The 14,523-nt window shown below is 50.0% G+C and overlaps 7 protein-coding genes, 1 non-coding gene and 1 pseudogene across 8 annotated transcripts; 4 read left to right on the top strand and 5 right to left on the bottom strand. All coding sequences in view use genetic code 6, as the record gives it.

Moving 5' to 3' along the window:
- Positions 1-2,954: 2,954 nt before the first annotated feature.
- Positions 2,955-3,227, top strand: SS50377_27805 (Frataxin; the record flags this gene model as incomplete). The annotated part of the gene is made up of 1 exon (XM_067911584.1): positions 2,955-3,227. One exon carries the CDS (start codon positions 2,955-2,957, stop codon positions 3,225-3,227), a length of 273 nt encoding a protein of 90 aa, XP_067760606.1.
- Positions 3,228-3,329: 102 nt separating this feature from the next.
- Positions 3,330-3,402, bottom strand: SS50377_t20128. Its single transcript has one exon. It is a non-coding gene; the product is annotated as a tRNA-Ala (tRNA).
- A 553-nt stretch (positions 3,403-3,955) lies between these two features.
- Positions 3,956-4,660, bottom strand: SS50377_27804 (Glucosamine-6-phosphate deaminase; the record flags this gene model as incomplete). The annotated part of the gene is made up of 1 exon (XM_067911583.1): positions 3,956-4,660. One exon carries the CDS (start codon positions 4,658-4,660, stop codon positions 3,956-3,958), a length of 705 nt encoding a protein of 234 aa, XP_067760605.1.
- A 426-nt stretch (positions 4,661-5,086) lies between these two features.
- SS50377_27803 (uncharacterized protein) lies at positions 5,087-5,422 on the bottom strand (the record flags this gene model as incomplete). Its single annotated transcript, XM_067911582.1, has 1 exon — positions 5,087-5,422. The coding sequence occupies one exon, from the start codon at positions 5,420-5,422 to the stop codon at positions 5,087-5,089; it is 336 nt and encodes a 111-aa protein (XP_067760604.1).
- Positions 5,423-5,876: 454 nt separating this feature from the next.
- SS50377_27802 (Cysteine-rich membrane protein 2) lies at positions 5,877-7,757 on the top strand (the record flags this gene model as incomplete). The annotated part of the gene is made up of 1 exon (XM_067911581.1): positions 5,877-7,757. One exon carries the CDS (start codon positions 5,877-5,879, stop codon positions 7,755-7,757), a length of 1,881 nt encoding a protein of 626 aa, XP_067760603.1.
- Positions 7,758-9,019: 1,262 nt separating this feature from the next.
- Positions 9,020-10,192, top strand: SS50377_27801 (F420-0:Gamma-glutamyl ligase superfamily protein; the record flags this gene model as incomplete). Its single annotated transcript, XM_067911580.1, has 1 exon — positions 9,020-10,192. One exon carries the CDS (start codon positions 9,020-9,022, stop codon positions 10,190-10,192), a length of 1,173 nt encoding a protein of 390 aa, XP_067760602.1.
- Positions 10,193-10,251: 59 nt separating this feature from the next.
- Positions 10,252-10,491, bottom strand: SS50377_27800 (uncharacterized protein; the record flags this gene model as incomplete). Its single annotated transcript, XM_067911579.1, has 1 exon — positions 10,252-10,491. One exon carries the CDS (start codon positions 10,489-10,491, stop codon positions 10,252-10,254), a length of 240 nt encoding a protein of 79 aa, XP_067760601.1.
- Positions 10,492-10,629: 138 nt separating this feature from the next.
- SS50377_27799 (uncharacterized protein) lies at positions 10,630-12,099 on the top strand (the record flags this gene model as incomplete). Its single annotated transcript, XM_067911578.1, has 1 exon — positions 10,630-12,099. One exon carries the CDS (start codon positions 10,630-10,632, stop codon positions 12,097-12,099), a length of 1,470 nt encoding a protein of 489 aa, XP_067760600.1.
- A 475-nt stretch (positions 12,100-12,574) lies between these two features.
- On the bottom strand, positions 12,575-13,642 carry SS50377_27798 (Hypothetical protein; annotated as a pseudogene).
- Between the last annotated feature and the right edge of the window lie 881 nt (positions 13,643-14,523).

Here is a 14,523-nt window from a genome sequence, read left to right as displayed (position 1 = left end):
CGGCCACCCTCGGTCAGCTCGAGAGCACCTGGTTGAGGCCACCCAGACCTGGTCCAGAGCACCTGGCTGCGGCCACCCTCGGTCAGCTCGAGAGCACCTGGTTGAGGCCACCCAGACCTGGTCCAGAGCACCTGGCTGCGGCCACCCTCGGTCAGCTCGAGAGCACTTGGCTGCGGCCACCCTCGGTCAGCTCGAGAGCACCTGGTTGAGGCCACCCAGACCTGGTCCAGAGCACCTGGCTGCGGCCACCCTCGGTCAGCTCGAGAGCACCTGGTTGAGGCCACCCAGACCTGGTCCAGAGCACCTGGCTGCGGCCACCCTCGGTCAGCTCGAGAGCACCTGGTTGAGGCCACCCTCGGTCAGCTCGAGAGCACTTGGTTGAGGCCACCCAGACCTGGTCCAGAGCACTTGGCTGCGGCCACCCTCGGTCAGCTCGAGAGCACCTGGTTGAGGCCACCCAGACCTGGTCCAGAGCACCTGGCTGCGGCCACCCTCGGTCAGCTCGAGAGCACCTGGTTGAGGCCACCCAGACCTGGTCCAGAGCACTTGGCTGCGGCCACCCTCGGTCAGCTCGAGAGCACCTGGCTGCGGCCACCCTCGGTCAGCTCGAGAGCACCTGGTTGAGGCCACCCTCGGTCAGCTCGAGAGCACCTGGTTGAGGCCACCCAGACCTGGTCCAGAGCACCTGGCTGCGGCCACCCTCGGTCAGCTCGAGAGCACCTGGCTGCGGCCACCCTCGGTCAGCTCGAGAGCACCTGGTTGAGGCCACCCAGACCTGGTCCAGAGCACCTGGCTGCGGCCACCCTCGGTCAGCTCGAGAGCACCTGGCTGCGGCCACCCTCGGTCAGCTCGAGAGCACTTGGCTGCGGCCACCCTCGGTCAGCTCGAGAGCACCTGGCTGCGGCCACCCTCGGTCAGCTCGAGAGCACTTGGCTGCGGCCACCCTCGGTCAGCTCGAGAGCACCTGGCTGCGGCCACCCTCGGTCAGCTCGAGAGCACTTGGCTGCGGCCACCCAGACCTGGTCCAGAGCACCTGGCTGATATAATCGGCCAGGATTGGCTATAATTGTTGTAGTATTATGCCTAATCCTATAAATACTACAATAAAACTGCTACTGAAAACTATTACTCCACTATTCTATGCTAACTCACATTTCCAAATTATAAAAATCACAAATTATATTTTGCACTTATTCTGCTAATTTCTAACTATATTTTCAACAGTCTTCAACTTCAACCACCAAATTTATCTAAAATTGGAATTTTAGATTAAGGTTTCTATTATTAATATTATTATATCTTTTAATATACATTATTACAAAATTCCCTTCCACACAATCACTTTCTCAACTAATATTCTACAAGTAATAGTTTACACCGTTTAATATCGCCATTTAAACCACTCATTTACCCCCTTCTTACTTGCCTCTCCTTTTTTCTCTCTCCACCAAAAATTTTATGCCACGAAAATAAATTCTACTATGAAAGATGCACAGACTAGCACCCTACCTCCAGCATTCTCTACTTCACAATTATTTTAGAACAGTTCGAAGTTGACCGCACCGAAGCAGTTAGATCAGATGGCCAGTGCACTAAAAAGGTGTAATTGCTGTTACAGAGACGAAAACTCCTGATATAAGTGAATATTGATTATATAGTGTATATTATGTGCTATATATGTCAAAATAACAGAAAAATTGATGACAAAAACTGCTTTACGTGTGATCCAACAAGCCAGAATTATGTATTTTTTGACCAAATTTGAGCTGAAAAGCGAGTGCGAAACGGACGTCCTTTCCCTCCCAAAGTGTAACTTTTGCGATGAAACAGATGCCAGAATTTGCAAAAATAGGAAAATAGCGTTTCACTGTAGAATTATTCTGGATTAAATCTATTATTTACGATATAATAGTTTATAAATATTATTTCATATGATATAACGATCCGAAAAATTTGCGCGGAATGATTACTCGGTTTCTACCTCAGAATAAAGCTCTATATTCCGCTAAAATAGTCTTATAAACCCAAGGAAAAGTAGTTTATTCAATTTCTATTGCAAATTTTCAGTGTCAAATTAGCAAAAAAAATTCTACTCATGTGATATAACGAAGCAAAATTTCTTCACCATATGATCCAACAAAACCCGCCAAATAAAAACTAAAATTGCTCCATTCCGCGAAGCTCTGAATTGACAAATATGCTAATCAAATTCTACAAAATTTTAGCCTTCCCGACGTCCTTTCCCTAACGGAAATCCTGAATTGCAGTGGGTATACGCCGGTGTATTCTTCACTCTGTGTGGCCTGCAGGAACGAATTTGGAGAAAGTGGAGCGGAGTGGAGTGAAAAAGGAAAGGAAAGGAAAGGAAATTTGTGGAAGGGGATGAATTGGAGTGGTTAAATTTGAAAGGGGAAAAGTAAAACAGGGTGATTATTATATTATGATAAAATGGTATAATAATGTAATTTTGGATGGTTTCAGAGAAGGTTTGCCAGTCTTGTTTTTGGTGAAATGGAAGGGAAAATGTAAATTACTGATAAATAGTACATAGATTAGTGTAAATTATGTTTTTAAGTGGAGTGAAAATTAGTGGCTGAGGGAAGGGTTTACGGTTAGGGTTAGGTGTGGGAGATAAAGAGGGAGATGGTTATATAGCAGCTAGAAAGCTGAGGAATTGCCGCATAGTAGATAAAATAATTACGTTGGTCTAAATAGGTTCGTAATATGTATTATATACTATAACTTATAATAACTCATAATAATACTACTAGTTTTTAAGTTTCAGCTGATTATTAATATATTTTTCAGCAGAATATCAGCTCTACCCCTTTGTGTAGCATACTGGTCAATATTACAATAGTTTGTATCCAAGTAAAAGTATGTTTGTAGCACTGTATTATTACAAATTTATTTTAATATTATATATAAAATAGTATTTGTATACTATTATAAAAATGACGTACTCACTTCAGGTAACATCCGTGTTAAACAATATCTAGAGTCTTGTCGAGAAAGCGCTTAATGTAGATACATAGCTGTCATATGGAGTTCTTTAATTTCCGGCGAACAATGGTCAGTATGTCCTTAACAAACAAAACCCTACCTAGTAGTTATGGCTATCGTCTCCAGTTTCTGGACCATCTCATTTTGATTTAGTAGATGGTAAATTTAAGAGGAATGGGGTCGAGATTAGTGACCTACTTAAGCGGGAGCTAGGAATAGAGTGAGTTCAGGCCTGGGTATTCCTTGATATACATAGAAATATATTACTATGACAAATCAAAAAATCATAGTTGCTTTCCGTATGTACTTCTGCAATTTGGAAAATTTGGACTAACGGGGGATTGAACCCCGGGCCTCATCCATGCTAGGGATGCGCTCTCCCAACTGAGCTACCAGCCCTGTACATTTTTAGCGCACGGTATATTTACCTGTATCCAGATCCGCCTTCGATAATAATTGCCGTGGCCAGCGATCCAAATAGGCATATGCAATATTTTAAAAGATCTCCTACTATAGAGTGCGATGGGCCTCTGCGCGAGAGTGGACAGGATGATTGCTTACTTTAGATCCTCCTAAAGGTGGCCAGGGAGGTGTGTAGTTGCAGCGTTAGTACCAATATTTCATCATCGCTATACAGTCCTAATTTATGGATGTAGGGAAGTCTCGTTATTGAAACACGTTATACGATAGTCTTTAGAATTTAGCACTGGAATGCTGCGACATTTAGTATTATACCAATCATGTATAGCTAATATCAGGCATTCCCAAGCATTTTAGAGCTTGGTTGAAGTATTTATCGCTTTGTACCCTATGTGTACTGTACCACTATTCTGAGAAATAATATTATTATCCCTAATAATATGGCACAGCGTGAGAATATATAAATATATATTGTACAAGTAACCGTAATATGATACTATGAGAAAATTGGCCTTGTAAACAAGCGAAAGAATCACTCGAAGTCCACCCAGAACCCGCAGTCGGTGCCCTGAAGGAAGGAGGCCGGGCAGTCGGACGACACGCTGGCGAAGGCGGCGTCGACCGCGCATTTCTTGGCGTCGCCGGTTGCGAGGAGGACGAGCTTGCGGGCCTTGAGGATGGTGGAGATGCCCACCGTGAGGGAGGAAGTGGGGACCTGCTCATCGACGCCGAAGAAGCGGCGGTTGGCCTCGATGGTGGAGGGAGTGAGGCTCACGAACCTGGTGCGGGACTCGCAGGCGGATCCCGGTTCGTTGAAGGCGATGTGACCGTTGAGGCCGATCCCGAGGAGCCATATGTCCGGAGGGCAGCTGGACACGAGCGCCTCGTAGCGGTCGCACTCGCGGTCGATGCAGTCCTGTGGTACCGAGCCGTCGAGGAAGTGCGTGTTGCAGCGCCGGATGTTCACGTGGCGGAACAGGTGCTCGTGCATGAAGTGGCGGTAGGACTGGGGGTGGTCGCCTGAGAGGCCGTAGTACTCGTCCAGATTGATGGAGCGTACGCTGGAGAAGTCGAGGCCCTCCTCGCGGTGCATGCGCGCGAGCTCCTGGTACACCGGGATGGGCGTGGAGCCAGTCGCGAGGCCGAGCACGGCGTCGGGCTTGGCGCGGATCACGGCGGCGATCTCCCTGGCTACTTCGAGGGCAGGCTGGGCGGAGATGTTGCGGCAGGCTGGCATTCTTGGGGGGCGTATACCGAGCCCAGCGAGTAGGGCCGCGTAGGGTTAGCCTGAGCTCCGAATCTAGATGCTGGGGGTCTCGTTGAAAGAATAGGTTAGCAGAAGGTTAGCAGAAAAAACACTCTACTTAGAGGCAGAGAGTTGCGTGCACCTAATATGTAGCAAACTACTTTCTAACTCTAAAAAATATTATATATAATCTATGGATAATTTTTCGTAAATAATATGCGAACGGCTCAGTGCTATGCGCACGTGCACAGAACTGCAAAAATCACAATTACACATCCTCACTGCTTAGGCTGCTTGAACCCCCTGATATCAACCAATATCTGAATACCGGCCACAAAAACCCCGCCCAATATCCCGCCAAGCCCAGTTATTAGGTAAAGCGGCCGTAACGAATAAAGGTCGGACTAGTCAATGGTTTCAAAAATAGGAAGGCTAATGGACTGGTATCTGGCGATACAGTAAATCCCGCCTCTATTTATAAGGGCAGAGATTTATTATATTGCGCTCACATTCTATATAATAAATTCGACTGATAATTTACCAAATATATGACATAATTGAATTGGTGTAGTAAAAATACGCGTTAATAATGAGAAGGTAAATAAAAAATTGCGTGTATTTGATGATCTTTAGGAAATGATTCTCAAATAAGCTGGAGTTTTATGTAAATACGCAATTTACTAAAATAATGAGCTGCAACCTCATGATGAATGGTTACAAAAACTCTTGTAAATTATCGTATATTTTATGCATTTCAAATATTCAAGTTAATTCGCTACCTTATACATTATTTGTTTACTATATTTTATTTTATGATTGGTGCTAAATGAATTAAATAGTAATACATTGTATGTTAAATAAGATTTTTAGTGCGGACTGCATATTATGCTTGGAATGTATTATACAATATCTCAAAATTCTATACAAACCCCGAATAAAATAATTTATATTTACTTGTATATTACGTATTTATGTTTAAAATTATAAATTGAAATTTTACTACATTTTCTGAACCTAACAATATACGCCTAGTTTCTTCTAACTTCTACGTATTTATCGTTAATATTACTAAGCTTAAAAAGCGATACGTCCTCAAATATTATTCCTTTCCTTATATTAAACTGTACAAGAAATTAAGAAATGAACAAATTTTAATTTGAAGTTTACTGTAAATACTGAGATTGTGGTTTTTCCGTTTCTTCATAAAATGTCATCCTATATCTGCCCTGATAAAACATGCCCCAGCGGTACTGTATGCCCATTTTACGCATCAAGTGGTCAAGATAAAATGTGTCTTCGTTGCAAGACTTATAACTGTGCCAGTTGCCTATCAAATTTGCTATCGCAATGCATTACCTGCAATTAGGGCTATTTCCTTTAAGATTGGACATGTAAGCTTTGCCAAGCCGGATGCAGAAGATGTGATAACGATTATGAATGCACTAGTTGCCTTTCAGGATATAAGTTGGATCAACGTTACTGTTATAAGTGCTCAGATAACTGTATTGACTGCAACACGTATGGTGATTGCAATATTTGCCGCCCAGGATTTTTTACTGAAGGTGGCCCTAACTGCCATAAATGCAGCACCGGCTGCGTTAAATGTACGAACTCAAATAATTGTTCTGCTTGCTTCGATGGCTTCGAACTGGGCGGAATGGTCTGTAAAACATGCTCCATCGGTTGTAAGACCTGCAATAAGGGAGTTTGTACGTCATGCAGATATTCATTTGCGTTAAAGGACGGCAATTGCACGTCGTGCCCTGAAAACTGCGGCAAATGCACAGCCGAAGGCTCCTGTATCACTTGTCAAGACGGAAGTTTCTTGAAGAACGGCATGTGCGTTTCGTGCGGTGATAACTGCATGGACTGCAAATCCGACAGTATGTGCCGCCTCTGCAAGGAGCGATACGACACTCAGAGCGGAAAGTGCATATTAAACGAATGTAACAATGTTAACAAATGCACTGACAATAAATTCTGCGCCAGGGATCCCGCGGGCAACAAGTGCGTCACCTTGCCCAAAAACTGCGTTGACGCTGACATTTCCGGAAACTGCATAAGATGTGAAAATATCTATGGGGTAGAAGACGGCAAGTGCGTGTACTGCGCAGTATATTGCAATATCTGCATTTCACCTAAGCAGTGCACCAAATGCTACGATAACTATTTCCTCAAAAACGGCGTATGTACCAGCTGCTCCGACGGGTGCAGGTCCTGCGAAAGTGCGACAAAGTGCACGAGGTGCGGCCTGGGATATACGCTGGATCAAGATATTTGCCAAAAACAGGGGCCTCGCGAGTGCTCCAAGTCCAAGTCCTGCCCAAGTGGCAAATTCTGCTTGTATTACCCCTGGATAAGCACGTGCGAGACCTGCGCTGAGGGCTGCTCCGCCTGCTCCGATATCAAGTCCTGCACCGCCTGCATAGATGGCTACAGGTTGCATGAGTAAACGTGCGTTAAGCAAATTTGCACAGACTCAAAATAGTGTCATTATGATACATTTTGCGAGATTTTGCCTACCGGCAATATTTGCACCAACTGCTCCGAGGGGTGCAAGTTCTGCAGTACCGCAACAAAGTGCACGAGATGCAACCTGGGATATTCGCTGGACGGCGATATTTGCCAAAAGCAGGAGTCCCACGAGTGCACCAGCGACAAAGCCTGTCCAAGTGGCAAATTCTGCGAGAAGAAATACTTGAATAACACGTGTGAGAACTGCCGGGAAGGCTGCACCACTTGCACAGATTCCAACACATGCCTTTAGTGCGCTGGAGGATATTTCAGTAGCAAAGGGACGTGCTAAAGCTGCAGCCAGAACTGCAAAAGCTGCTAAGATTAAGATATTTGCTACGCATGCCAAAACGGGTCCGAAATGGTCGACGGTCTCTGCGCGCAGCCGGTTTAGAGGATGAGCGGTGGGTCAATCGCCGGAATCGTTGCTGGGTTGGTTCTGCTTGTAGGGCTCATTGGTGGCGCTATAGCATTTGCGGTCGCGAGGAAGCGGAAGGCACAGCGTTCGGTCTATGGCGATTTGGAGGTGAAAAAGGAGAATCTCTAGCTTTAAGTAGACGACGACAACCTTTGAAGCAAAGTATCGAAGTCATAGTATTTGGTATATCTGGTAAAGTTTATTGGTGTGTGATGAGTTAGGAGGTTTAAGGTACAGGATGAGCTGGGTGGGGAAGTGGCGGCAGAGTGAGAATGAAAAATTGTTGGTGGGTGGTAGGTGTGAATGTGCAGGGACAGGTCTGGAGCGCAAGGTATGCAAAATTCAAAATTGGCTGGGCTGATAATGTCACATTCAGCAAGCTTATTTAACGAGCGGGAGCCGGCAATCGCTGCGATACTTCGAAATAGGCTCTAGCTTCTAGCGCTATCCCTGAGTGTGGTAGGCAGCGCACCCAGGTCTGGTAATATCGGAATACGGAGCGAGTGCATCAGGCATCTGGACCGGAATCCTGCCGCCATGGTTTGGGCCATATGGCAGCACTCCTCCTTACTGTGTGCAGCAAACAGCCACCCAAAGTAGCAAAGCGGCTAAACACGCAGTTGAAGCCCGAGGCACGCTGCGCCTAGAAGCTTCGATGGGACTAGTAGCTGGGGCTGGTGGCATTAGGGGTGGCAAGATGGAGCAGTAGGCGTGCGCCGGGAACACCCAGGCGCATAGTAGCAAGGGGTTATGAAGCCCATGGCGGAGCACGCGTATATTTTTGATCCAGCGCTACCTCTCAGAAGGCTGATGCCCAAATAAATGGTAAAGGCATGCCAGTGGTGCGAAGGGTAGGTGGGATTTGCGCGACTCTAGGGATTCTAATTGAATGCCTGCAACGGATTTACCTTAGATGAGTAGGCCACCGATAAGAATATTCGGCTTCCGGCGATTAGCAGTACCAAGCAGTAGGCCCCCTCCAGTAGTAAGTAGTCAATACCAAAAGCCACTTAGGGCAGTCTTCAGTTTCAAAACTGGCAAGCCATTTTTTATGACCGCGATGTGATCATAACATGCCTCGCTGCCTTTAAAACTAAAGCAAACAAAAGTTACTGTTAGTATGAGCTACTTACTACTATAATAGTTTTACTTGTAGATAGATAAAAATAAATAACGACCCACAAAATGTGAACCACAAAAAAATAAGAAGGATATAAATATGTGTGTTTAGTATGCAAATTTTCACTTTATTCTGAGTACTAGATGAAATTTTAGTTTTAGCCTGAGTTTTCAATATTTATAATGATACTTGAGAGTTAATAAGTGCATATACCTTGGGAACCAATTTTCAGAACCACAAATTTTATCATGTATATATACTAAAATAATTATATCTAAGTAAAGTCCCACTTCCTAAAATGCTAGGCGTTGTGTCTCGTGGCATCCGCGCTCCGATCATCAAGCAGGGAGACGACCTCCGCGCCATCGTGGTCGATACCGTTCTCAAGGCGGCCCAAGAAAACTCTGTGACCCTCCAGGACCGCGACGTGGTCTGTATCACCGAGTCAGTCGTCGCCCGCGCCCAGGGCAACTACGCCTCCACGGCGGCCATCGCTGCCGACGTCCGCACCAAGACAGGCGGTGGTACGGTAGGGTTGGTGTTCCCCATCCTGTCCCGGAACCGCTTCTCGATGCTCCTCAAGGGCATCGCGCAGGGCGTGGACAAAGTGGTCATCCAGCTGTCCTACCCGGGCGACGAGGTAGGCAACCTGCTGTTCCCCATTGAGGCTCTGCTCGCCAAGGGCATTAACCCCCACTCGGACCACTTCACAGAGGCCGCCTTCCGCGCCCACTTCCCGAGCACCATCCACCAGTTCACCGGCGTAGACTACATCGAATACTACAAGTCCGTCGCCGGCCCCAACTGCGAGATCGTGCTGAGCAACGACCCCGCGCACATCCTCGCCTACACCGACGTCGTCATCGCCGCGGACATCCACTCCCGCGGGCGCACCAAGCAGCGTCTGCTCAGTCAAGGCGCGCGGACCGTGCTCTGCCTGGACGACCTGCTCACGGCCAGCGTGGACGGCTCCGGCTTCCAGCCCCAGTTCGGGCTCCTCGGCAGCAACCTCGCCCGGGACGACCAGGTGAAGCTCTTCCCACGCGACTCGCAGGCCCTGGTCGAGCAGATCCAGGCTGACCTCCTGGCCCGCACCGGCAGGACGCTCGAGGTCATGGTCTTCGGCGACGGCGCCTTCAAGGACCCCGTCGGCGGCATCTGGGAGCTGGCGGACCCCGTGGTGAGCCCCGGCTTCACGGCGGGTCTCAGCGGGCTCCCCAACGAGATCAAGCTCAAGTACGCCGCCGACAACGAGCTGGACGGGCTGAGCGGCCCGGAGGCGGAGCAGGCCATGCGCGCCCTCATCAGGCGCAAGAGCGCGGACCTGGTGGGTAGCATCGCCGCGCAGGGCACCACGCCCAGGGCGCTGACGGACCTGCTCGGGAGCCTGGCGGACCTCACCACGGGCAGCGGCGACAAGGGCACCCCGTTCGTGCTGATCCAGAACTACTTCAAGAGCTACGCCGAGTGACGTTTTCCTGTTTATCACGAGGTGCCGCGGGAGACGACCCCGAGTGACACGAAAGAAGCTCACGGAATGCCGGCCAGCCCCACGAACAGGGCGAACACCAGGCTGCTGAGGACGCCACAGAAGACGCCGACGCGCAGCTCCCCGGACATGCTGCTGTGCAGCACGAAGGGGAGCACCAGGACGTTGAACACGAGCCCCACGAGGATCCCGCACACGATCGTCAGCATCTTCTGGAAGCTGCTCATGACGCGGTTCACCGGCTGCACGGCGTTCCCCGGCCCCTCCAGGTTCCTCTCCATCACGAGCTGACCAGGTTATAGTCACTCTGGTCGTCGCTCTGCTACTCCACCTCCAGATTGAGCGCCCGCATCGGCGTCAGGGTAGCGCGGGCCGCAGCTAGGGGGGCTGCCTACGCTCCCTTTCCTTTCGCACCAAAAATGACAGATGGTGCGCGCGCGGCAGACCGCAGCGGGGATGCTGCCCCAGAGTCCCAGGGCCTCATGACTACCACGCTACCGGCCGCAGCCGAGCTTCCCGATCCCCCCGTAGCACACCTCTCGCTCGACGGCAGGTGGGACGCCGCAGTGCGCCTGGATGCTCTGACCAGCCTGGCCCTCGCCGATATGGACGGGACGGAGCCGCTCAGGTACGTGGAGAACGTGCGTGATCTGCGGCTTGAGCGCGTGAGCGGCAAGATGGATGTCGGCCCCGCCCTCGCCAGGCTCACCATCGTCGACTCGCCCATTATGTGCCGCAACCCCCAGGGCCGCGACCTCCCGAACCTGACCGAGGTGGTCATGTCATACTATGATCGCGTGCAGGTGTCCATTGCATGGTAGTCCCTGCTAGACTTGCTCCCGTAGGCATGCAGCATCCGGAGTATCACCCTGCATGGAAAACCAGACGCGCTAATCATACTCACACCGAACTTTGGCCAGATCTTCTGTGTTGAGCTCCGTATAGAGTACGCCAAGGGCGTACTATGCATCCCACACCTTACAGAGTCTATCCACGTGGTGCGGTCCAAACTATCCGGTCTAAGGTTTGAGCGTGATAGCTTCCCCCACCTCCACACGCTGTATCTAGTAAACGCCATCCTCCCTCAAGCTTGCCCCTCCATCTGTGAGTTCTTGCACATGGCCGGTGAGCTCCGGCATCTGACGCTGCGGGGACACAGGACCCGACTTATGCACATATCAGACATGTCTAGGATGAAGGTACTGGAGACGTTAGCGCTCACAATGGTCCAGAGTGATATTTACCTGCACCCCCGGATGCGGAGCGTCACCCTCACAAAGTGTATTGTTAATAACTTCCAGTGCGATGCCGATTCACTGCCGGACCTGCGAGAGATAGTCCTGGAGGGCGTAACCAACGAAAGCACCTCCTTGGCTAGGGTGATGCAGCTAGCACACGGGCTCTAGCGGTTTATCGTGCGCGGGACGGACAGTTCCTACACCGCGGTCTCGGTGCTCTACCTGCAGCCCTCGGTCGTGGTGCTGGAGCTCGATAGGGTGCGTCTGGATCGGCTGGTCCTGGTCAGTACCCCGTCCGTGGAGCGGCTCCGGCTCCGCAACATCTGCATCCCGCCGGACCAACTGTCTGCGCTAGCCAGGCTCGTGAGGGTCAGAACGGTCACGCATCTGAGCGTGCGGTGCATTGGGGTGGGTTCCGGGCAGCAGGATGCCGCCAGCCTGTAGCAGTTCGCGCTCCCGGCCTTCATCCGGAGGCCTGGTGTGGACATTAACCTGGCCGTCCGGGTGGGGCAGCGGTACGTCCAGCGGGGCAGCATGGTGTACCAGGAGGGCGATTCCCAGCCGGTGGCGCTGCCAACGAGGCTGGCGGCGTTCGTGTACCGGCAGAAGATAGAGCCGCTGGTCGTCCTGTGCGGGGCGCTGGTGGAGTGAGCCGCTTCGAATCGTTCCGCTCCCAATGCGGTCATTCTCACGTTGTACGATAAGCACCTGCGCTCGCGGCAGCCCACCCAGCCTGGTCGGCGGCTCTTCGACTACCTGCTGGGCGAGTACTCCGGGATCTATCCCAGCGCGGTCCTTGGCTGCTGCGGCTTCGAGAGCGCTGTGAAGGTGTTCCTATGCGAGGGCCTTACCTACTACTGGGTTGTCCTCCACGAGTGATTTCTGTTCCCCACAATGTGCTCCCGCACAGCGACCCAGCGCCACGGCCTTCCAGGTGTACCCAAACAGCATCTTGGCCGGCCCGCTTCCCAGCGGCCTGTGGTGGAGGTAGGTCACCTACAGCAGCGCTCCTGGTCCAGTAAGGCCCATCGCCTGCAAGATACCAGTGCAGCTGCAGCCTCAGCAGGTGTACCGCGTGCTGACCCCGGCTCTGACCGTGAGCTTGACGTACACCGTTTCGCTCATTTCAGAGGCACAACTATTAGATAATATTAGGGGTAAATTTCTATTAATCCTAAAAATGAGCACGCCAGAATTGCAGTTAGAGATCATGAAGCATCTGCTGTCCCTCAGTGGCGTATCCTACCGTCAAACACGATAGTTATACAGGTGCGGCTCCCGGTATCCGTCCAGCCCCTTGGGACTTCCTCACCTTCGATTCCGCGCTCAACCACGCTGAGGAGGTGCAGGATGTACCAGAAAATGAAAAATTCAAGCAGCAGCCAAAATTGAAGAGTACGATCCTGAATAGCACGGCACCAAACACTTTGAACCTCTTCACCCCGGAGCCGCAATGTTCAAACTTCACGTTCAACGTATCAGAATACGCGCTGTAAGTCGGCAAGCAGCAGAAACTCCCAAAGGACACAGTAATCCACTACCTGGTGTCGCTGACCCAGAAGCCGTTCTAGCCCTGCAAGGGAGCGAAGTCCACCCTAGCGTTCGACGTTAATTTCGATTCATCTAATCTCTACTAGTTATTCAAATTCACGGTACGGCCACCTACGTGTTCTAACTGCTCCCGGACTACCGGAAGATCAGCAGCGGCTTCTGGTGGTTCTTAGGCAGGGCGAATGATGCGAAGTACCAGTTCCGCATTAACACTTTCAGCCAAATGCGCCTCCATAACTGCCGCCAGGTATTAAAATCCGCAGATGTAGGCCTAGTGACAAAATTTCACACTCCACAAGAAACTTCGGGCTCGGCGGTTCCTGCGGCGACCACATGGGGTTCGTATACTGCGACTGGCACTGCTCGCGGTCCCTGCATCAACCTAATGCTGGGCGGTAACCTGCCCCCTCTACACGAACACCGACGCTGAGTTTTTCACCTACTCGTGCCTGCGGCATCTTTACCTGCCGGACATACTGCATCAGGTGAGAGGAGTGCGGTTCATGCGAACTTAATACTCAAAAACTTAGAGTACTCCGCGAACGTTCTGAACCAAATCGTCAAAAAAGTCGTAAAATGATACCATCGAAAAAGCGACATGCAGCTTCATTTCCAGTATGAAAAACACCAGTAAACGCTGCATTTCGCGAGTAACTACGACTATGCGCACATTTCACACATCAATTACCTAAACTCGCTGAAAAACGACGAATTCGCCAAACCGAAGAAGCTGAAAAACTCTACATGCCTCAACCAGCCCCGTTCATCGAAATCGCCCGGACACAAAATCCGATATCGCAATCTCCGCTATAATCCCCAAACGACACCTACCAGATTGCTCACTTTACCGACTTCTTATTGACCGAAAGCTCCACATTTTCGAAAAGCAGTGCTAAACGATCGCCGCTACACCGGAAAAGTGCATTACGTCCATTCTATGAAAGAAGTGATTTAAAGTCCTTCCTTTTCGCCCTTTTCCCGCTCCCAAACATACACCCGGAACCCTCTGAAATTCGACCAAAAACTCAGTCAGCGCAAAACAACACATTAAGAGCCATGCACTCCCAGATTAAGCAGTATCATGCCCCCAAACAGCGCATTCTTGCGACTTCGCGGAGGGGGTTTCGAGCCCGGAAAGCAAAATTCAGACCTTCGAAAAGGTGCGAATTCGGTGATACTGCAGTAGGCTTAGAAGTTATAATAGTTGCAATAGTTATAATACTATAATACTATAATACTATAATACTATAATACTATAATAGTTCGTGGACGAACCTCCAGAGCCGCCTCAACGAGGAGTCTGTGAGATGCATCGAGCAGGGCGGTCCGAAGGCGTCCTGGGTCACGTCGCGGATAGGCTCAAAAACGTCGAGACCGAGTTAGCGCAGATCGCTCGCGAGCTTGTGCAGAAATTCGAGCATTTGGCGGTCGTTTCGGCGGCATAAAAAATGTCTTCATCGCGATTTTGAGCAAGAAATAACGTTGCAGGCTCACTTTCAAGGCTGATCTGAGCAAATTCTACGG

This window comes from Spironucleus salmonicida, chromosome 8 (genome assembly GCF_000497125.1).
Source record: "Spironucleus salmonicida strain ATCC 50377 chromosome 8, whole genome shotgun sequence".
In the NCBI taxonomy this organism is placed as follows: Eukaryota; Fornicata; order Diplomonadida; family Hexamitidae; genus Spironucleus; species Spironucleus salmonicida.
Note: the sequence above shows the minus strand (reverse complement) of the source record. Positions and strands in the feature narration are given on the sequence as shown.